Raw genomic sequence first — 25244 nt, forward strand, 5'->3', positions numbered from 1 at the left:
AGGTTGCACTTTGTAAATACAGCTGTTTCTCAAAACACGCCTCTTTTGGGGAGTAATTGAATATTCATAGAAAATTCATTTTGTTTACATACTGGTTCCCAGTTATGCTCTCTGTGTTCCATATCGCAGAGACAGAACTTGGGAACGTTACCAGTAAATAAACACGTGCATATTGTTTACATTGAAATCTGTGGTAACCTTTCATTCGAGGTAGGGGTAGTTAAGAAAATTAGTGTAAGTTTAAACTCTGAGAAGTTCAGGGCATATAAACGTTGAAAATATGCCGCACAGCCCTATATTTTGACCTTTGAAAAAAATTGTGGTGCATATGAACTTTCAATTCTAGGATAAGATTTTTTTCAAAACTTCCTAGTAAAAGTGGTACAGTTTTAGCCGTAAAAGGAGTTCCTATGGGAAATTGCATTGTCAATATTTACAGAAATGCAACCTATATAGGGTGAAAAGGGGGAACATTCAGAATTTAACCAAATTTGCTTTATTTCACAGATTTTAAAGAAATTAACTCAAATAAGAAGTTTTATAAATATTTAATGAAGATTGATAGAATCCTGGGCCTTAAATATGATGACTCAGCATAAATTCACAGTTTACAGTATGCATAGTTTACTTAAAGTCCTGGATACAAAATTAAATCATAATATTTGCATATTTGTAAGTTAAATTGTTAAGAAGTGCTTATTTTTACTCTTCGCAGTCATTGAAACTCATAGATCCTTCCTGAATATTATTTATGGGGTATTTGTGTCCTTTCGATAACCCAAAAGTAAGCCGCAACACCTAAATCTGCTTTTTTGTCACCACGGCATAATAAATACAAGCTAGAAAAACAAAAATATCTCAAGAAAACTTACAATAGTGTGTTCTATCCTGAATATGTACTAAATATTCAAAATTGCTAGAAACAGCAGAATTATTTAGGAAATTTGAGGCCCCAGGGGAAAGAAACATAGAAAATTGCCTACCCCCTGGGTCATAAAACAAATAATTTAACTTGTAAATGCTATGATTTTATGATTTTAAAGTTCTTGATATAGAAAACAATAACTATGCTTGGAAGTTATGCAAAAATCAAATGTTAGCAGTCATCTCTACAACATTTTAAGTGAATTTATATCTCAGACTGGTATCTGCATACATACAACTATTGCAAATATGGCTTTGTTTGAACACTTCTAGTATATATAGTAGCTAAATTGTGTCAGATATATGGTTAAAGATGATACTGTTGTGACAAGAATTCTAAATTGACCATTTGAGGCAGAAAATGTGTTCTTTAATTGACAAATAGGCATACAGTAAGATGTGGACTGGAGATAGAGGTTGGATTGGATACTTTATATAATCTTGAATGTTGTAATGATTGACTGCTAAACATTACATCTATGATATTCTGATATGCTTTCAATATGTTATCAAAACAGTTTTTAACAGGTTCTAGGCATTTTTTATCAGAAAATATGCAAATAGGGTAAGCTGGCAATAATTAAAGTCTTTTTTTCAAATTCTTTAAAAAATTGAAACAGGGGAGGGGGTATAAAATGTATAGTAAAGAAAAACTTAGAGTATACACAGTGATTTCTTTAAGACTTTAATTCTGATAAATGAGTATTAATGTGAGAAAAACTGATTTTAGAGAGTTTTCTATTTGAATAAATGTCTGTATAGGTTGCACTTTGTAAATACAGCTGTTTCTCAAAACACGCCTCTTTTGGGGAGTAATTGAATATTCATAGAAAATTCATTTTGTTTACATACTGGTTCCCAGTTATGCTCTCTGTGTTCCATATCGCAGAGACAAAACTTGGGAACGTTACCAGTAAATAAACACGTGCATATTGTTTACATTGAAATCTGTGGTAACCTTTCATTCGAGGTAGGGGTAGTTAAGAAAATTAGTGTAAGTTTAAACTCTGAGAAGTTCAGGGCATATAAACGTTGAAAATATGCCGCACAGCCCTATATTTTGACCTTTGAAAAAAATTGTGGTGCATATGAACTTTCAATTCTAGGATAAGATTTTTTTCAAAACTTCCTAGTAAAAGTGGTACAGTTTTAGCCGTAAAAGGAGTTCCTATGGGAAATTGCATTGTCAATATTTACAGAAATGCAACCTATAATGATCCGCATGTAACCTAATGGTTATTTGTTCATTACTGTGATTTCACATTTCATGTACCAGGAATATACACTGACAAAACTTTTTCATGGCCATGGGGTTTATGGTCTGACTAATAAATGAAATAACACTGTTTAAATTTTATGTGTTTAAGCACTTTTCTATTTGGATTAAAAGCCACACGGACTACTAAAAGCTAAACATTGAATACCATGGAAGCACAGATACAATGCAACGTAGGGAGAAATATATTGAAAACGGAATATTAAGTATATGTTATAAAAATCTTATCAGTACCGAAAGACTACATAAAGAGCTTAATATGATACCCTCACTCTAGGACTACCACCCCACCAGTTACAGTATCGAAGCAAATGCTTGCAAATGAAATAAATATCTATTTTTAAATAACGCGTTTCCTGATAACATAAGTTATATAATATAATAAAGCTTAGAAATTCAATATGTACAATGAATGTGTTGAAATTGGAGATGGTTGATAACCGGAACGAGATCTATCGATCACCAGAAATTTAAAAAAAACTAACAAAACACAACATAAAAGAAAAAACACTGGCCAACACAAATCCAATTAGAAACTAGCAGTCATCTCAGATGCTCAAGAAGGGTAAACACATTACGTTTCACAGGTGGCACCCGTCGTGTTGCTAATGTTTGTACAAACCCGGTAAGTCTGATTCGCTAGGTCTTATTCATTTACAGACGGGCACATTTTTAGGTCATAATAATTGTCCCTAACCTGTACAATTTGGAGGTATTCCTTGTATCCAAATTTGTTCATCACTGCATATATACATAATCGATGTTCCTTTTGCAACTTGATATTCATTCGAACAAGACATCTCGCACACTTCATTTTCGCTGACTGTACTACAAACCAATGCCCCTCCTTCGGGAACAGGTAGCTTTGGGCATGCTGTAATAAAAAAATGTATGATTGTGTCGCTTACCTGTATATACTGTGTTTTTGGAAATCATGTAAAATAAAGTTAAAATCATAATAAATAGTAAAAAATACCATAATAATGATATAGTCCAAGTTTGGTTAAATTTTGCCTAGTAGTTAAATCAAAAGCAGGTCATTCTGTTTTAGTCTTTCAAAAGTTTCTGAAGACCCTTTATCATTTTTTAAACTAGCCGTATTTGGCCCAACATTTTGGAATTTTGAGCCCTCAATGCTTTTTAACTTTATACTTGTTTAGCTTTCCAACTATTTTGATCTGAGCGTCACTGATGAGTTTTATGTATATGAAACGCGCGTCTGACGTACAAAATTATACGCCCGGTACCTTTGATAACTATTGGATGGCAGAGTCATCGGATACTTTTTTCAATTAAGATCACCTAATGAAAATTGTGTCTAAGTTTAATTCTATTTGGTCCTACAGATTAAGTTGTCAATGAGATTGTTTTTGTAAATCATTTATAAAATTTACGATTTTGACTGTAAAGGGCAATAACTCCTAAAGGGGACATTGACAATTTTGGTCATATTGACTTATTTTAGATCGTACTTTGCCGGTCATTATTGCGGTTTACAGTTTAACTTTATCTATAATAATAGTTAAGATAATAATCAAAAACTGTAAACTTTCCTTACAATTACCAATTGAGGGATAGTTTGGTTGTCTGATTCGTCTGATTTCAGGGCAGATAGATCTAAACCTGATGAATATTCTTACCCGTTTCAGATGTGCTCTAAAAGCTTAAGTGTCGGAGAAATAAGCCAAAAACTACATTGACGCCTATGTTCTAATCTAAGCAACAGCGTCGTTGAAAGATCAAAACTTCAGATACAATTTATAAACTAGATACCGTAAGGAACATTCAGTTAAAAGTTGAAGGTATGTTGTACAATAGTTTCAGAGCAGATGATTCTTGAAATAGTTAACGACGCAGACGACAAACGACAACAAACGACGGATGTCAAGTAATGGCATAAGCTCACATGGCCCTTTGTGCCAGGTGAAGTAAAAATGTAATTTATGATACAGTCATTTCATGACTGCCAAAATATTTAAAGATCTGACTTTATTCCTTTTTGGAATAATTGCGGAATTTACGATATAAGTTCATCTCCTCATTTTAACAATCATTTGCTTTCCATACCCTTTTACACAAGTATTCTTCAGCTTTAATGGAACGACAGACTGACGTAATACAGTAAAAGATGATAATATTATCCACTAACTTCACGATTCTCTATTGTCATTCAACTTTATATTAACGTTGCGCACGATGTTCCTACAACACGACGTTACACCACCACGACGTCAAAGAGAGTTTTCTGAAACTTTTGACGTACATTCAATTTGCAAGATTCATTTGCTTTTTTTATGTAGTTGGTTGATTCTAAATCTGTCTCTATTAATTTTGTGATGTCTATTTACCATGAATTTATTTACCTCAAGTTGTGGAAATCGATTAAATAATTTATACCCTTAATTCACCTTAAAATGTTGTATTGTCGTAAGTAATGAACTTGAAGGAAGGAAAAATGGGACAGAAGTATACGGGTTTCAATAAATGAATTATAACAAAACTTTAATCGCAGGCTGCTAAAATTGCATGGTGCATATCATCTGTCATTGTAAATTTTTCATATCTTGATTCAACCCTAATACAAATATATCCGACACTCTGCAAGTAAATAAAAACATATTTACCCTTGATTAATTTGCATTGAATTGTATTAAAAATTTGCTTGACACGTAACTTGTCGAAATACAACCATTAAATAAAATTATTATAAACCGATCTTGAAAATTATTTTCCCAGTCATTTGAAGTTGCTTGCTTTTAAAATGTACTAATCTTCTCCTGAATCGTCCGTATAATACGGGGTTGCATTAATTCAATGAAACTGTTTTTGTCGCTGTTTCCGATAAGTCTTTCAGTTACCTCCGTTTCATGCACAACATGCATTGTGGGTTTTTTTTCGACAACCAGCAATTTTTTTTTATAAAATTTCACCACGCGATTCGTTTTAAGTATCAGGAATATACAATGGAACAAATTTTGCACATGTAACGTCGAAAAAAAAGCGTTTGTTTGGATTTTTCGACTTTTTTTGACGTTTGGACAAAATGGCTACCGTTTAGTAATGCTTCGTAGCATTTTATTCATGTAAGACGCAAACATGCAGTTAATAAAAAAAGAATCCAGACTTTATTTTCTTTTCGTGTATCTTACTTTTGTTTTGGTAAATTATAAATTACTTATTGAAATATCAGGTAAAAAACCCGCATTAATTGCTTGGACAAATGAAATATCAACTTGGACAAAATGGCTACCGCTTGAAAAACGACTGTGTAGAGATGGTTTTATAGAATCTACAATTTTTGAACTCACAAACAATGAGGCAAATGTATGTTCTTTCGGTAGATGTTATAATTATCTCACATTTTTAAACATTTTTAGCTATGTCTACTTATAAAACTACCTTTCAGCCCTTAAGTCAACGAAAAACATCATTGGACATTTTTCTTATTCCAGCTTAATATGCAGCCACCGAGTCAAACGAAATTCGACAAAAGAACGGCTTTAATTTAACCAAGAACTGACACATTTCGTTGCTTCTGCCAAGTTTCGGGAAGATCAGAGAATAAAAAATAGGATCACTATACATAAGAGATTAAACAGTTGTTCAAAAATGTAACGTTGGACATCCGTTTTTTTTTCACATAGCTTTGTTGTTTTAATCCTCAAATATACTAGATATTACTAAGCATATGACCAAGAGTTATAAAAACATAAAGAAAAACATATACTGAATTAGTTTTTATAGTGGTTAGTGTTTGTTAACATTTTATTTTGTTTTGCGGAGGAAATTTCGAAGATTCTGTTTTAAATCATAGAGGTTGTAGGAACAGCGTGCGTGACGTTATTATAAAAAGGCAGAATAGCAAAGATGCAAAAGAGGAGAGAAAGATACCAGAGGAACAGTCAACCTCATAAATCGAAAATAAACTGACAACGCCATGGCTAAAAATGAAAAAGACAAACAGACAAATTGATAGTACACAAGAAACAACATAGAAAACTAAAGACTGAGTAACACGAACCACACAACTGGGGATGATCTCAGGTGCAAGTATCTGGTTTTACTTTTTCACACAAATAAGAGTTAACTAGGAATTTAGTTTTCCTTGTACATATCGAGGTGTGAGGTTTCTGATATTAGGTTATAAAGAAATAAAATAAAAAAACATTAATGTCACTGTTAAATTAAATAGCAATGGCATCTTTTCTGATATGTGTTTTGGTGAGGCATTTTCATAATTTCTCAGAATAACTTCACATCATCACCCATTCATTAGCTTTTAACTGCGCACTATGGTGATTTACATACGGAAGAACACTGCAGGAACTGTTGAAAAAGAAGAACCTGTAAAAGTGATTGTTCATGTATAGCCGATACATAATGAGTAAACATACAAGTTTCCCTAACTTACATAGTTTTTGACAGAATGCCTGAGTTTCATTGCTCCAGTTCCAAAATGCTTTATCTTCTGCAGTTGTATTTCTCTCACATGTAACATTAGCATCACCATCTAATTCGTAGCTCATGAAGCAGGCAAGAGAACACGTCGACCCGTAGGCGTAACCATTTGGACATGTTACCAATACAAATTCGTCGTCCATTACAAGAGGGTCACATGATACTTCTGTAAACAGAATAGATTGAAACTATAATATGTATACATTGAATTCGATGAGAGTAAGTGTTGTTAAAATAAAACACCTTGATAGTATTTTTTGTAAATATGTCGTCTGATTTCATTTTACTGTAATTATATTACCATGTTATCCACAATATTTTAAACCTTGTAATATGGAAACACTTTCCTGAATTGTTTGTATACTCATGTAGATGATCGTATATGTGTATCTAAAATTGCAAACACTTATTGTATTGCCTATAAATACGATGCGCTATCTTTATTAATACAATTTTTTGTTTCAATTCTTTAGTCTGTTGTTTTGTATGTCTATGATGTATATTTACACAGTTTGCTGCTGCATCCGAATTAATATCACATTAACCTATGATGTCTGTTTGGTTAACTCACCAAATTCTGTCAATACATAAGATAAAAAAAAATGTTATACAACTGGGAAGTTAAGCTAGCTTTAAAACCAGGTTTTTTTTTCTTCAGAAAATGTTTATATCAAGTCAGAAATACGACAGTTGTTTCACACTCGTTTCGTTAATTGATAACATGGATTTTGTCATTTTTTATGGACTTCACCTTTTTGAATTCACGAAGGAGTTCGGTATTTTGTGAGACTTTTTTTATATACATACCTTCAATTATCACGATAAAAGTACATTGGGCTATATTGCTGGAACTATCAGTGGCATTGTAATAAATATTATGATATCCAACTTCAAAGGTTGATCCTGGTGGCAATCCTTGTATTTGTTGAATTTCAACTGATGAACCCAAACCACACGATTCTGTATATTTGGAGTTGTCAGATACAATGGGTGCCGACCAGTTGACAATAATATCTCCCGTAAGTCTATCGGCAATTTTACGTATTGTTGTAGGACAAAAGGTAAATTCTGGTTCTTCAGAATCTTTTGTATAGAATGAAATGTATAATTTGTTCTACTCTAATGATATTTAGATACATAGTAAATGTTCTTTACAAACGTGATAATGTTCATATAAATAATAAAAATAGTCATTAGTGAACCAATAAATCATGAAAATCCGTGCTCGTTGCAAACCCCATTACACATTAATTTGTGAGTAAGAAAAATGGGAAAAAATGAAATGAAAACAAAACTAAAACACTTTCTGTCTAAATTCGAGCGCCACTGATGAGTCGTATGTAGACGATACACACGTCTGGCTTTCCAAATTGTATTGTATTATTTATGTGTTATTACTTCCAACGTTAACAGTACAATTCATCTGCACTTCCCAGCTACCAACCGCATGCAAAGCTCGTTTTTACATATTCAAAGGTGCCAGCCACATGTGTTCATTATACATGTGTGTATCATTTTTCAGTAATGCTGTTCAACGAAAAAATTATTAAACGGAATTTTATATACTACTTTTTTTTATTAATATAAAAAGAAATATTAACATGAATGTAAAAGACCTCATGATTTATAACTGAACATACAGTACCTCAGTGGCTGGCTTGAGAAGCGTAGCATTTAGACAGAGAATATATGTTTAATGAATGATATTACGTCACAGCAAGATTTTGATTATGTAATTATGATTTTATAGATTGATCACGTAACATATTTTAATGTGTTTTATACCTAAGCAAGGATCGATGATACCTATCCACTCATCGCCGTTACAAACCATGCTTTTCGTAGAATCTGTAGAATACCCGTCATTACACAGCGGATAACAAGTTGTGCCGTATTCGTATTTGTCAGAGGTACAGGTCAGGCGTCCATTGCAAGGCTGATAAGGAGAGCTGCATACTTTTTCTACAATTGAATAAAAGACACGCTTTATCTTATTCAACTGGATTATGATGCAGGTATAATATTTCAAAGTGATTGCATTGACGTAACATTTTGATTTGCTAATCATTTCACGTTCAATTACATAAACGGTACCAATTTTTCTGCACCAGATAAGCATTTCGACAATCAATGTCTCTTCATTGATGCTCGGGGACAAAATATTTGAAAATGCAACGCTTATTAAAGATATGAAGCAGTATAAACCAAGACAGTATTACCGAAGCTTGGCAAGGAATCAGTGAGTAAAAACACGTGTATTTATTATGTCATTAAGGTAAGAATGGGCAAGAAATTATTAAACGTGTTGTTTTCAATTTTTTACACCAATGGGTCGATACCTCTACTGGTGGACTATCAGTCCCCGAGGGTATCATCAGCTCAGTGGTCAGTACTTAGGTACTGACATGATTTAACAAACTTTACTAAAATTGTCCGTTTATAAATTTTGAAATTATTAAGAAACTAAGGTTTCAACTCCCTCAGGCAAAGTTGGCTTTAGATGGATTTGGCTATTTATTTTAGGTATTATTGACATATAGCTCTTCAACGGTTTCCCTACTTATACATCTTCGGATTTCAAATGTTTGGCTTTGAGCGTTCCTGATGAAGGTAAATCCAGAAAAGCGCTTCGGACGCAATAAATTATTAAACGTGTTGTTTTCAATTTTTTTCTTAATATATTACTGATATGAACATAAATTCTTACTGTTTTCATAACATCATCGTATCGACTTGATGTGCATTGATAGACCGGTCATTTTTTTCATATTTCGTAGCCACCTTCCCGTTTTCTTTTTTTTATATTTTACCGATATCAGTATTTAAGGGCATACGATACAGTTTTGATCCCGTATTTACAATTTGATAAAAAATTTCCATATAGACTATTTGTTACCTGATTAAATCAAATATGTAATAAAAAATATACCTTCATGTGCTACTTTTTGCAAAAATGAGGTCGAAATTTTGTATAGTTGCTCTAAATTCGGATTTGTGGCCGTATTTTTCCTTTCGAAAGAAAGACATTTCTTTGTTGTTTTAAAAGATAAACACAAATTGTTTTTTGTTAAATAATTTGTACTTTCTGTATTTTATAAGTATCTTAAAAAAAATACATTTTTTATTCAGAAATAACTCATAATTATCAAATGTTCATGAATGTAGAAAAAAACATCATTTTTTGCTGTATATTTTTCAAATAATTTTTTTACTATTTACGTTTTCATGAAAATTGGCACACATAATCTTCTCGCGTAATCAAACCAAATGGCATTTTTAAAAAGAGCGGTCCATGAATTCGTTTTCAAGTTAGATAAGTTTGAATGATAAAAATCAGTCGAAAATTGAATCTTTTCCCGATAAGTCATAGTTTGACGTCGCGAAAATAACAATTCACGTTAGCAACGTCATTACCTCCCCTGTAACTGTATCGTATGCCCGTAAGTTGCCCCAATACAGTGATGGGGGAACTTCTCACCAATCCTCCCATAAAAACCGTTTCATATTGCCTATATAATTAGTTTTAAATTTTCTGTGTTGTATTTTGTAATGTGATTTTGAATATTTGTTTGTATGACACTTTGACATCAGGGCTTTTGATTTGTATTGCATCCTTAGTATCTGACGTCTATTCAAATACACATACTTACTAGTACATGTTACATTAGATGAAGGTGACCAGGTTCCTTCGGAATTTGTAATGTCACATGTAATTGAAGAACTGTTGTCAGGAGACAGTTGGTAACCATTGTTACAAGAAAACATGCACGATGTTCCAAATATACGACTTGAAGTATCACAATCAACCTTCCCATTTTCAAGATACAAACTTTGCAAGCAGTAAAGTACTGTAATAATAAAATTAGTTAAAAAAGAAAACTTATAAACAACTGAACACGCACTGATTGCAGACTTTTATATTAGAAATCTTAATTTTACAAAGTTTAATAGTAATTTCTTATATCGCTGATTAAAAACAACACGAAAGAAAAAAGTAGGTAAATATTAAAGGAAAAAGTTTAGTTGCATCAGTAGTTTGACTTTTGTCAGAGGCGGATTTTAGGGTCGAGTGGCCTGCCTCCCTTTATGTTTCTACATAGATGGTTAATGCATACACTAAAACATGTCCTATTCATCACATTGCCTATTTTACTGCTGGTGTGCCGCTCAACTCCTATCGTTATCGAAAAGGAATACCAGATTGCATGTTTAAGGTACTTCACCGTCCTACATCCATAAAACCTGATTGATACGATATTGCCAAGAATGTAAAATTTGCATTTAACACCCTCAACCGATCAGTTAATCGAGTAAATGTAAACGTATAAATGTTAAAACAGTGCCCCTGAAGATAAGTTTTTCTTCAGTTGTATATTTAAACAAATTGATTTAAGATGTCTTTTGTAGCACTTTGCTAAAATGTGTGTAAAATTATACTTTATATCTTGATTCTATCTTGATTTTAAAAAATAAAAAAGAGATCTTCAATGCAATTGAATTATCTGGTAGTGCATAAATAAGTGGGTTTTTTTAAAATCATTGTTGATAACATATGGAAATCCTTTCCAAATCAAACTAATAAATATTAACCAGAAAATACCAGTTTTGGTTGGGTTCATTTTGTTCATTTATTAGTTCTCTATCTTATGTTTTGTGTAATGTAGTTTGTCTGTTGGTCTTTTCGCCTCTTTTTGAACCTTCTATATATGTATAAAAAAAATCAGTGAAACAGGAGACATTCTAAATTTTGCACATCTTTATATGATCTTAATCTCCGGTAATCATACAAGGTTGACCTAGGGTAGGGATGGGCACGATTACTGACAAATTTAATAATCGATTACATGAAGGATTTTTGTGTAATTACTGAGATTTTTGTTTGTATTCGATTGCAATCGATTACTTTATCACATGTAATTACATTACCTTTCGACTACTGTCAACTACTTGACAAAATTTAAAAAATATGTCTATATAGTAAGCTAAACACAATTATCAGTTTATTGTGCTGCTTAATGTTTATATACAGTAACTAAAGTGGAAATTTAGAACTTTACCAAAAAATCATTTAAAGAATTGTTTCAAAATCATACAGAATCTCTTACTGAAAATCAGGAATATTCAAAAAATCTTAGAATTTTGACTTTCAACATGAATGAGAGTCGATATTGCATTGCATTTATCGCTTATTTATATCAAAGGCAAAGGTTTCTTAAATAATTTTGCTTTTATACTGACTTCAGTTTTGTTTGTACAGGTATATTTTAACATAGTTAATTACAATGTTGGAAGTTTTCTCTGAAAAAAATATTACAAAGTTGAATAATTGATCAGTTCAGCTAATTTTTAAGATCAAAATTTATAATTATAATGACATGAATTACCTAATCCTTTTGTTTAGATAACCACCCTAATTACAGGTTATAAATCTGTCAACGGAGTTCAATTTATAACCTGGAGCAAAATAATGTAAATCTCCTTCTTAAATAGACATGATTGAAATGAAAACAAAGTCTGTATCTTATTGATTAGAAGACTTTGATCATTTGATTAGTAAAGACGAGAAGTGTGTTTAGAATTTTTTATTCTCTTATAAAATTATAAAAAAATATATATTTATAGTATCAAAATGGGATACATGTATCTATTTCAAAAAAGAATTTCAATGCATAGCCATAGATTTATTTTCAAATAGATTTCCAACTCTTATTGAAAATTATGCTTTAAGGAATTTTATTACAAATTAACTTACTAGTACATAACCCTTATTGTAAATTATACTTGAAGGGATTTTAAAACAAATAAGGCCGTGTTCACATTGACTTAAACTCGGTGTTGTGTTAGTGTAACTCACACTTAAACTAAACAAAATTACGTTCCCATTGATAAAACGCAATGTTTACATGTAGTTTAAATCATGTTTTGTCTACATGCAGTCGATAGTCAACGTAGGCCTTGTGTACGTTAAGTGTACAATAAACTAGGCATTCAGAACTTTAATTTTCCCATGTATATTTAAAGAAGAAACTATTTTTAAATAAAATTGATACTTATAACAATTATTGATAAAGTTCTTTATAGAAATATTTGTCTAAACTTGATATATTTATTTGTTATAAAAACACTTTACGTAGCTTTATAAACACCTTTTCAAGACTCATCCATCATCATTGCCGAACACATAATTCATTTGAAAGGTCTTCCCGAATCGACTGAACGTAAACAGAAATATTTGCCACTGGTCTTCACTCAAACAACGATTCACTCATAAATGCATTACTGAAAAAGGGTGACGTAAATTGTTTTGTTTGTCTAGTATCACAGATCCATTAAAATACAATAGGAAATAAAACAAAAAAACATTACCCCCTCCCTTAGCCAAATACTCCTTGAAAAAATACAAATTTGAAACAAACGTTTTTTAATGCGTAATCGAGACATCTTTTGTATCTTTAACTATTGCAAATCATCCTAATGACTTTCCTAAAGGAGCAACCAATTAACTTAAAAAAAAGGGGAGGGGGGTTCTGAGTCAAAAAAAAAATCTCGCGCGAACGTTTTTATTGAGTTTTTTTCGATGGTACAAATCAAATGATTTTTTTATCAATATTTAGCACCATAATGTTTGAGGAAACTTTTGATTCAGAATATTTTTTTTTAATTAAATCATCTGTATGACCCGGTTTTTTTTTCTTAATCAAACTGCGGAGCAAAATCCGTGAAAAATCCACCCCCTTTTTTTAAAGTCAAATGGACGTTCCCTGACTGCTAGAAAAGTTGCCCTAAAATTTGAATTCGGTTCTACGTCATGAACATTTAAATGACATATAGTTAATTACAAGTGCGAACAAATCTTATGTACAGGTAACTAAACAAGGTGTTTCGATGTGAACAAATTAAATGTGAAACTAGTGTACATGACATTAAACAAATTGTAAACATGTTTACTGTACACGGCGTTTGGTGTGAACACGGCCTAAGTTTACTACTTTCATGTAGAACAGAACCTAAACTATTTTATTTGAACTATAAAGTGAAAAGTAAAATCACAAAAATACTGAACTTCTAACTTCTGATGAATACATACATACTTTCCTTTAAAATAGGTTATTTTTATTAAACTATTTCACTAAAGTAATCGAAATGTAATCGAAAGTAACCTATGTTTACATCACTATTTTTTGCTGCAATTGATTAAATTACGATTACATGTAATCGAAAATGTGCTCGATTACAGATTACTGTCGATTACTGGGAGAAATTCAATCAATTACAATCGATTACGATTACAGATTACGATTACCCCATCTCTGATTTAGGGTATAGAAATATATTCATCTGTACTGGATGAAGAAATATGCAGAAATAAGAGCAATACATCTGATGTAAACTCTATATATTTGAGTATTCGAAAGGTAGAATATGTGTGTTTGCAAATGATTGATATATAGATGATGTACACTGACCAGAAACTTTAAATCTAATGCTACATGTGTCTTTGTTTCCCACGTCATCTGATCCTGTGTACGTGACGACATGATTACCACTTCCAAAAGCAGATCCTGATGAATTACCCGATCTGGTGATCCTATGAAAGCATAAACAATCTTTAGTATATAATGATGGTGAAGAGTTCATTAGAGTATATACGACAACACTAATTCAATCAAAAAAGAAGTAAAACAACAAAATTAAAACTGTAAGGCGTATTTGTAGTATACGAACATATATCTGGATAAACTTAATTACTTTTATGCTAACATACAGTTAAAACCATATCTCTTTCAAGATATGCACATATAAAATGCTACATAAAACATATTGACATATAACGTATTGTTTGTTTAACGTGAGTACTCAATTTATACCTATATTTGCATTGCTTTCAATGTTAAATATTTTGTTATAATTAGGCCGTTAGATTTTTAAACCGAATTATTTAATACTTTCTATATAGGGGCTTTTTATAGCCGACTATACAACATGGATTGTTCTCTTTGTTGAAGGCCGTATGTATAAGATTTACTACAATTATTTACACCAACTTCATCTGATTTTGTGTGGATGTATGTCTCATTTGCAATAATACCACATCTTCTTTGCATAGTGATTGTTTTGTTTTGTACTTATTTAGTAGATGTGTCTTTATTTCATTAAATACATGAACAAGATTAAGTTCCAAAAATTGAATATATAATATATACTGAATCATATGAAAGTGGGTTTGAATCGACCTCCAACCGATCTAAGATTTTGAAATGAGGAGTACCTAGATCGTGCACATATTTAACTTCACATCCACAAAAATTGAATAACTGATGTTTTGTTTAATTCTCTACATTCATTGGTTTTATCAATTTGACAATAGTTTTTACTTTTAATACGTTTTGTATGAAATTGATGTCTGTGACATATTCTAATTTCTTATTTGAGAGTAGACTTTTTTAGACGTTGAATGCAACGTTGACGTAATTAGTTCTTTGTATGCTGGATACTTACTGATTAATGTTGTGACCGTTTTGAATATATCTAAGAATATTTCGCTCTGCATGTTGAAAGACGTGCATAATAATAAATGAAAAAAAGGTGTTGAGTCTCTTAGAAACACTATAATATGTATGTGTCTTTTTGTGTATGTGCAAAATTGATGCAATTTTGGTACTGCTATGTTACATGTAGCTACATATAGTTGATGTTAAAACATTATTTTATGCATAATCAAAAGAAATCATAATTTCACAGTGTGTTTGAATCAATAATCATGAACTTCAACTAAACTCTAAATTGTTTTGAATGTATTGAATTTGAATTAAATTCGTTTAAATTTTGAATAACTCACTTAACACTTTTGCCTTCGGGATCAGTAGCTGTTGGTTCATCCCATGTAATAACCATGGTATCTTTCAATCGGCTGGTCAGGAATGTATCAGCAACATCTGGACAGGTTATAGTTGGTGGTTTGTTCACTAAAATACAAAACAATGTTTTCCTATAGTAAAGGACTAAAATTACAAACACTAGAGGATGATAATGGTGTGAGCTATCCCAGATTGTCGCACTGTTCTGTTTGTAACCGACATATGTTTAAGGAGTGGTGAATAAAAAGTTCCATTACAACCAATTACTATAGGACTTGAGCCGATCAAGCGGCGGAGTCCCAAAAAATTGTTGTTTTACCATTTGAGTCCCAAAAAAAACAGGTGAATATACCAAGAATAATGCAAATTATATTACGTTGAAGAAAAGGAGACGTTATTGTGTTACCATTAAAAAAAGAGATGAAAACACAAAAAAAAAAAACAATTTGTGGTGGGGGGAACGAAAAGGAAACTGTAAGTTTGGGTCACACATTCACGTTTTTCACTGCCGTCCTTGACAGGACCATTCCCGATTAAAATGTGTCAAAAGATCCTGTGAATCGTTGTTTGATTTGTAAAAAGAAATATTTAATCACGACAACAATCAGATATTGTTCAGGAGGCGTCGATATTCAACCGTTTCCAAGCGAATTTGTCCCGATAATCCCGTTCTCAATCCGCCTCTAATCCGATTTGTATTTTTCACATCGTAAAATTCGACCGAGTCTGTCACGACTGCGTCCCGATTCTAACGAATGTAATCCGACAGAGATCAGACAGTGACCATGCAGACAGTAAACTGACGCTGACGGAAGTTATCTGTTCGAAAACTGTATGCATACTCGGGATGATCATGTACTGTCGGAACATAATCCTATAACAGTCCGCTCTATCATGTTGCAAACGGCTTTATTGGGTCTCAGTCGTATTGTATTCTGTAATTGTCGGCACTCTGACCTTGTTATCATTGACGATTTTTTTTATTAATAATGAGACTGTTCCGGAAAGGTTTCGGCAAAGACGGTTCGCAACCGACAAGATCTGGATGCATTCTGGAGTCAATCTGCAGAAAAACAGCAATGAAAAATTTCCCCAGATCATTCCAGTTCCACCGGACACCGTCCAGAAAACACTGAATATTGTTAGGATTTTGATCCGATACAGCAGAATCTGTCACGTTTGACAAAATCGGCTGAGTTCCCCCGAATGTTACAGGACGCACCAAACTGTCGGGGTGCTTAGCCGAACTATCCGGACCATTCCCGACCCGTAGGAATCTGTTACGAACTTAAACGACTGCGTTCAGGAAATGAAAGGACATTCCAGATAATTGAGGATAGTAATCAAACTTTTTCACTTTTTGTGTCTTATCGCTGTTTGATCTCAAACGGGAGCAATAATCGGCAATGTGTGAACCCTACACTAAGAGTTAGGAACACGAAAACAATAACAACAGGGGGGAAACTCAGTTGATCCATGGTCAGCTGGGTTAGTAATTCCTGCTCCACCTCTTGCACCGAATAACACTAGTTTTATGACAAGTGTAAAGTAGTTTTGTCAGGAATGGAAAACGTCAAATTCACATCTAAAATGATTGATTATTTGAAGATTTTAACACAGCAACAAAAAATGTTTGCTTTATAATTTACACATACGTTTAAAACAGAACAACTATCGTGCAATATATCGTTTAAAGAACGAATTATGTTTTTATGCATAAGTTTTAAATTCCAATGATGCGCCATCTACCGGTAGACAATAGTAACGCCTATTTCAACTGTATCGGTGTTTTTTTTACCAATGGCACACTTGAACTCTCTTTAATGTCGAGGTGTAAATATCGTTTTGTGTGGACGAATATCATCGTGTAGACGTCACATGCGTGGTGTCGGCTATGTTTGACATGGGATTGTGGTTTTGATGCGAAGATAAAATCTATCAAGGCAAGTTCAAGTATCAAAATTGTTTTTTTTTCTTCAGAATAATGTTGACCAACTTATGTATTACACGGAAATCGTTTAGAAAAGATGCGTCATCGTCTTCGGGTCCACTTAAAGCTGTCATTTGTTGATATAGATGCCGATAATAATTTCTATCGAGAGAGTATTCGAAATCTTTTGGGAGTGAGTGCTTTTTTCGACGTGAACACGTGCTTTGTATTGGAAACTGTTGAAGAAATTTTATGTATTTTAACTGTTGATGGCTTCGGGCAAATCTTATACGGAGGCCTTCTCTTTGATTTTGCTCCATGTTTGAGTGCATTGAGCAATAGTCGTGAAGGAATAAAAAAAAAACATATTTATGTATAAAACAAAATACTTTAAGACTTTTTTTCACTATTTCTAAAATTAAAGAGCACACATCTTATGAGACTAAAAACGGGCAAAATGAAATACACGAAGTCTGTTATTTGTCTTCATAACAGAGTAGGCGCGTTTAATTTACAAAGTATTAGAAAAGGCCGAAATATATGCATTTTTTTTTAATAAATGCTTCTACCCCTTGAGGCGAAATATCTGACACCCCGAGCGACACATTTTAATTTTGATGAACAATACTTTTGAAACAAATAAAATGTATCTAAGAAACTACGATTTGGTAAGATTCTTTGATTGGAATTTATTTCTATATAAATCATACGGGAAACCATCGTCAAAATTAGTATTTTTTTTATCCTGAAACTTGCATATAAAACCTCAAAATCTGCAACACGGAACGGAAAACTAGGGAGAGATGTTTGAGAAACAAGATCACTGTAAACGCCTGCTTCTGCTTGCTGGAAATACATTATGATTCGGTTCCTTCCGTGCAATACATTATTTGGTACTGACAATTCTCAAAAATGAAATTTTGATACTTGATCGTTTTTTTCTGCTTCAAAGCCGCCAATCCGTGTCAAACATATCCGACACCCCGCATGTAGCGTTCTAAACGGTGAATATAGTATTTACAAAATGTGGGAAGCAGGAACCAAAAATATACGTTGACATTGCAAAATTTGCGCAGAAAACATATCCAGGAACTCTTATTAGTTGATATATAAAGGAATTATAAATTGTCACTAAATATCGTCTAATGTTTTGGGAATGAATATGTGTTGAACATTCAGCACGAGGCAATTGTTTATTTACATTTTCCACATTCACATGTGATCTTTAATGGCGCTTTTTAATTAGATGCAGCCAGTTAAACCTGCGACCAATGAAAATCATTACTTCGGGGATTAGCAATCCTATCTTAATCCGCCAAGGGTGAAGAGGAGGAGAGTGTATCGTAACACTTTGCTAGCGAAGATGGTGTAGTATAGAATATATTTTCATTCATCATATTCACACATATGGTAGCATTAAAGAACATTTGTTTGATTTTTATTTGCAAATCTACAGACCATTCATTCTTTAACATATAAGCGGGGGGTTCGGATAGCTATCAAACCAAGTTCAAACCATATTTTGTCACAAAATATTCTGTACCAATTCAGGAATATGGCAGTTGTTATCTAAAGGATGTCTAAAGTTGTTTTCTCTTATAGTTGATGTGTTTCTCTCGGTTCTAGTTTGTGACCATAATTTGTTTTTGCTTAAACGAATTATGACTATAAAATAGCTGTATACTTCTGTTGCCTTAATGTAACTACGTGAATGTTTTGATTACGTAAAATAAGTTATTTTACTTCAAAGTTATCTGGAAACGATTTTATAATAAAATAGTATATGATTACATAATAACCAAGGTTTTATCGAGTTACATGAATTTATGAGTAAAAGCAAAATGTGTCATGAAGTTAATTAAAATACAGTACTGGTTAATAAATATCATCCTTTATCAATGACCTCAATATTACAAATTTAAAATTGATTTTCGAAATGTTTATTCTTATGTGTACCTGACGACGTATTTTCCAGACATGTGCTTTATGTGCACGGAAAGCAGTATGATATGTTTTATTACCTGAATTACTACTGCCACCTGAACTACTTGTGCCGCCGCCTCGACAAAAGAAACCACATATAAATGCTGCGATGCCGGTTGCAACTGATATGATAGAAAGGAAAGCTCCGAAAAATCGTTTCGTTATGACATGATGCTCGCCCGTTCCTGCAAAGAACAAAATGGACTGTTATTTTTATTCAATTATATTCTTAAATATAGCTGATTCATTCCAATGTATAAAAAAAATCAAAATATTATATCAATATAATTTAACAATCATATTTGGTATGCAGTTGTATAAGCATTGGCATATCTCATTTTCGAATAAATTATTTGGTCCTGCCCCCGCGCAGCCATGGTGTATTGACTTTGCAAATTTAGCTTAGTTAACATGTTTTAGTTTGTAATTAGGTCAGTTCAAGAAGAACTATTAGTTCTAGGCAATGTTTATTGATGTTCAGTAGTATAAGCATTAGTACATCTCATGTCAATGGAGAATAGTTGACCTAGTCCCCTCAGTCATGGTCTATCGATTTTGAAACTTTTGATTAGTTTGAATGTATTTGTTTGTGGTTAGATTATATTAACATGAACTGATAATGTAAATTCAATGATGTCTGGTATAAAAAAAAAAAGACATTTGAAAGTGCTGTTTCGTGGATATTATATAGCTCCACATCCTCTGCATGGTTCATTGACTTTGAAACTTTTACATAGTTTACAAGTTAATGTTTCTATTTAGGTTTGTTTAAAGGGTACAACTTATAAGTCAATGATATTTGGTAAGCAGTTGTATTAGCATTGGCAGAGCACATTCACAAGGATATTATTTAGCCATGTACCTTCAGTCATGGTTCATTGACTTTGAATATTTGTCTAACGTATGTAACATGTTAAGTATTGCTATTTTAGTTTCAACATTTGCATAAACTTACAAAAAAGCGAGACATATCTCTGTGATAACAGTTTTTATATACATGGTCACACGAACATCGGTAGGTTTTTAATATCAATTCGATGATCAATAAGATGTTGCTTAGTCCTAAAATATGCACGAGTGCTGACGTTGTACAATGCTTTGATTATTATATTTTATAAACTTTTATGCGACGAGTATATGAGTAATGAATATGGCAGTTTATGTACCTTTAGATGTAATGAATACCATTTATATGGAAGGGGTTATAATATTGTAATTTTAATGATTGATTATTGTATATTTGAACTGACAATGATATGATAATCCTCACTCACCTCTGTGCATGTGATTTATCGCAATTAGCATTCTACGTTCGCAAACGTAGTTGACAACAACTCTTTCCGATGGAGAATTATCGGTATCCATAAAGGAGCACTTCGTCCCTTCCAAAACCACGTTATTCAGTGGTTGGACCTCACATCTGAGAAGTTCACGATCAGTTGGGAGACTACAAACATTTGTGTTGTCTCTTTCATTTTGAAATTTATTTATCTAAATGATAAAAAGAAAATGAATAGATCTTTCAGGACAAATCGTATGAATAATTACATTGATTTTTTTTCAAAAATCTAATAAAAAGTGCTACTTTTCAAGCTCCGAATCCTTCAAAATTGCCAAAATTTGCCTAGATTATTCGTGAAAAAGCACTTTTTTGTTCATGAAAATAAATCTTTGAGATAGAATTTTGAAATAAAATATTAGGAAATAGGTTTTTTAATATTTTTAAGAAAATACAAAAAATTTGTTTTCTTGCTACAAGTGAAAATTTCCCTATCAAGCCAGTATAATTTTTTTATTAAAAGAATGATCTCCCCTTAAATTGCTAAGTTGAAAATTAATTATGAAAAACATTTATTTGGCATTTGTTTAAACATTTAAGTTAATAAAACAGATCACAAAGTTTTCTTTATATAAATAAACAGTCTAACCAATAAGGTGCAAATCTATCTACAAATTTTCAGAATTGTGCAAAGAATTAAACGGATTGTGTACTGTAATTGGACAATCCAAGATGGCGGTATACATTGAATCGTCCTTTAGCATACGAATCTACATGCAGAGTTATCTAACATATCTTTTGATTTGTCCAGTTGTTCACTAAATGTTTGTTTTGCTGATGTATTTTTCAATGAGATTATCGAGATGTTTTTTTTTTGTCTGACATATCATAATTTCATAAAATTTGTATAATGTATTGATATTACACCGCAGCTGTATTCAGATGTGGCGTGATCGTCGCTTAGTACACCCAAGCCGGTGGTGAAGAGCCTTTTTAAACTTGCGTTGAGGTGAGAGTTTTGCAAACTCGTTGAACACTATGACTTTAAAATAAAGAATAACGAATTTATTTTTCGCAATGCGGATAATATAAATCTTATTACCTTTTTCTGTGTTTTATGTAACATGTAATAATTATTTCATACTCAGGATGATGTTGTCCTGGTAACACTTCTAAAATGTACTTACTACATCTTCGAGTATATTGCCTACAACCAGTGGAACTATCAACAGAAATATCCAAGCAGACTGTTTCATGTTTATCGCTAAAATTCTGAAAAAAATAATTATGTTCTCATATATATCTATATCATGAACTGGGGAAAATCTACTGTGTTAATAATATGTGACATATGAAACGCAATGGATGATACAGATTATAATGGGAGCAACATGCAAGTTGTCTAATTTCATAAATTTAAAAAAAATCAAAATGTATCGTTTAAGCACTTGAAAACCAAACAAATTCAAATTAAGTCTCAGATTTTTTTTTTTAGATAAACATGTTGAAAAATTATTATTTCATTTTCATAATACCAGTTCTGCAGATCAATGAAAATTCATTTAGTATCATTTAACTTGAAAACCAAAGATGATCGACGATGTAGAAATTGGTTTGTAATTCATACGGTGTTATAAATATCTTAACAATCACTGATTAAATATATGAATTAATGAAACATAACATAACGTTTGATGTTTCATTTTTCTTTTTGTTTAGTAACCAAAGTACAACTATGTATGTTTCTTCCTAGTACAACTATGTATGTCTGTTCTTAGTGTCTTCTTGTTGTTGGGATGTACAAGTACCCGTCCACGTACACTTGTATTTTTGTCCATCTGATGAGTTAAGCCTTTTTTAACTGATTTTTATAGTTCGTTCTTTTGTTGTACCGTTATGCCACTGTCCCAGGTTAGGTGGAGGATTGGGATCCCGCTTACATGTTTAATCCCGCCATATTATGTATATATGTGCCTGTTCCAAATCAGGAGTCTGTTATTCAGTGGTTGTCGTTTGTTTATGTGTTACATATTTGTTTTTCGTTCATTTTTTTATATAGATAGGCCGTTAGTTTTCTCGTTTGAATCGTTTAATATTGTCATTTCGGGCCTTTTATAGCTGACTATGCGGTATGGTTTTTGCACATTGTTGAAGGCCGTACCGTGATCTATAGTTGTTAATATTTGTGTCATTTTGGTCTCTTGTGGAGAGTTGTCTCTTTGGCAATCATACCACGTTTTCTTTTTTGTATGTTAAGGAATAAACTTATCATAGATACTAGGATTGATTGAAATTTAGTCGTTTCGTCTACAAAAGATTTATCAGTGAAACTCGAAACGCAATGGTATATATTTAAGGCCAAATAAAATACGAAGTTGAAGAGCATTGAATACCATAAATTCTTAAAAGATTTGCCAAAAACAGTTAAAGTAATCTATTCCTAAGATAAAAAAAAAAGAAAACATCATGTTCAGAGAGAAGAAAAAAAAAGAATTCCAAATGCATTGAACACTCGAGATTAATATTGCACACAACATTGAGATTATGGCACCCTTGTAATACAAAATGTTTTAAAACATCTAGAATTTTGATAATTATTCGTAATCGGTTATAAATTTAAATGAAAAAAATAAAAATGAAGCTCTGAACCATAAGCGAACATAACAGCATAGTAATAATAATATATATAATAATAGTAAAAATGATAATAAATCTGATCAGATCAAATGTTCATGAAGGTACAAATAAAATAACAAGTATAGCTTTTGTTATACTTGTATGACATTGTGAAAATTTATAATAATAGTAATTTCCGATATTAATCATTTTATTATTATTATTATTATTACTACAATTATTATTATTATTATTATTATTATTATTATTATTATTATTATTATTATTATTATTATTATTATTATTATTATTATTATTATTATTATTATTATTATTATTATTATTATTATTATTTAAAAAAAGAAAATAATGATTACATTTTTCAAATTTAAAAAAATAATTATGGTGTGACATACCTCCTATATTTATCTGTCCTTCTTACAAGTTGAGTATATCTAATAGATTTGGATTAGACTTCTTAATTCCCTAAAATTTAAATAGTATATGGTTTAATTGGAACCAACAAAGTATTCTTCTGGACAGTTTCATATGTTTTTGAATATTTATACTATTTGAACATTGAAAATAACCAATTCGTGGAAGTAGAAAAGGAAGTTATTGAATACGCATGACGCCATACCTTTAACTAGTTCAATTGTTGCATTCATATTATTTATAAGTTGTGCTTAATAAAGTGTATAAGTTGTGATTACTATTATATACGAAACTATAGCATGTGAAGTAAACAAATCATTTTTTCAAAACGTTCAACTGGTTGTCAGGTGATAAAAAAACATAGTTTGGTTATTCTTATTCAAACATGTATATGATATTATACTAAGATTGCAAAGTGCTTTCACAGACAGATTAAATAAAATTCTGTCGTTAGCCTGTCAAAACTTATTATCCAATTACAATTGTGCCAATTCTTATTGTCTACAATTTCAAAATATAATAAAGATGATATGTTTTATGCATGTAATATCAATTTCATGTCAATTTTTTTCTGTCATATGCAGCTGCAATTACAGCGGCACAAAAGACGTTTGGTTTTATTTAGTTAACACTTTAAAAAGAACATCATGTATGCATTGTATATCTGCTGTGTCAACATATTATTATAGATCAGTGCCTGATAAATAAACTTTTTGAATTCGGTTTTGTTAATCCCACCCTGCCTGAGTCTCTTATCAGAACGTTTTTTCGCTACTGTTTGTCTACTATATTTTCTATTATTTCAAAATATAACAACGTTTCATTGTAAACGTTATATATAAAGGCAACAATAGTATGTTGAAAACTCGTAAATCCATGGACAAAAAACAAAATCGGGGTAACAAACTAAAACTGAGGGAAACACACAGAAACGGACTAAGCATTACACAAAAATATATATGTTGCTTTCTTGTTAGTTTTCTTGTTAGATATGGATATTGAACGTCAGACAGACAGAACAGACAAGTTCAACTTCAGGTTAATATACAAAGCAATACATTGAACAAGGTCTGAACAAGTTAAAATGAGTTTAACACTGTTGAACGAAATTCAAAATCGACAGTTGTACAAAAGTAAGGTAAAAACACCAAAAAAAACCTTTTATTGATAGGTTTGGATATGTACAATTTGAGAGTAAATGATCCGTATTAAAGTCATATGGAACGAGTTTCTTGACATTTTTTACATATCTATATCGTATTATCAACAAAGATATGGCAATCAGTGGCTGTTGATCGCAAGCTAATTAACTTTCGATTTGGTTGCCGATTTTTACCGGATCGTGTTAATGACAAACAGTTTAAACAACGGACAAGGAAAGCATGGCAGATAAGTGAATTGAAATAAGCATGCCATAAGTCTTTATATTTCCCGTGCGTTCCCATTTGTTGATAACTATTCATTAACAGTTGTTAAATGATTTGT

The 25244-nt window shown here is 31.7% G+C and overlaps 1 protein-coding gene across 1 annotated transcript in view; it reads right to left on the reverse strand.

Annotated features, from left to right (window-relative positions):
• The window catches only part of LOC139512183 (sushi, von Willebrand factor type A, EGF and pentraxin domain-containing protein 1-like), a 39851-nt gene extending 15992 nt beyond the window's left edge, over positions 1–23859 (reverse strand). Inside the window, exons 1-11 of the mRNA XM_071299598.1 lie at positions 23741–23859; positions 21896–21980; positions 20704–20920; positions 19468–19614; positions 15498–15624; positions 14125–14246; positions 10309–10506; positions 8444–8620; positions 7466–7741; positions 6612–6824; positions 2898–3074 (exon numbers count right to left, since the gene is read on the reverse strand). Of these exons, the coding sequence (XP_071155699.1) occupies positions 2898–3074; positions 6612–6824; positions 7466–7741; positions 8444–8620; positions 10309–10506; positions 14125–14246; positions 15498–15624; positions 19468–19614; positions 20704–20920; positions 21896–21964 (1723 nt within the window). The 5' untranslated portion in view covers positions 21965–21980; positions 23741–23859. The remainder of the gene's footprint in view (positions 1–2897; positions 3075–6611; positions 6825–7465; positions 7742–8443; positions 8621–10308; positions 10507–14124; positions 14247–15497; positions 15625–19467; positions 19615–20703; positions 20921–21895; positions 21981–23740) is intronic.
• Between the last annotated feature and the right edge of the window lie 1385 nt (positions 23860–25244).

The sequence above is a fragment of the Mytilus edulis genome, chromosome 2 (genome assembly GCF_963676685.1).
Source record: "Mytilus edulis chromosome 2, xbMytEdul2.2, whole genome shotgun sequence".
Classification (NCBI taxonomy): domain Eukaryota; kingdom Metazoa; phylum Mollusca; class Bivalvia; order Mytilida; family Mytilidae; genus Mytilus; species Mytilus edulis.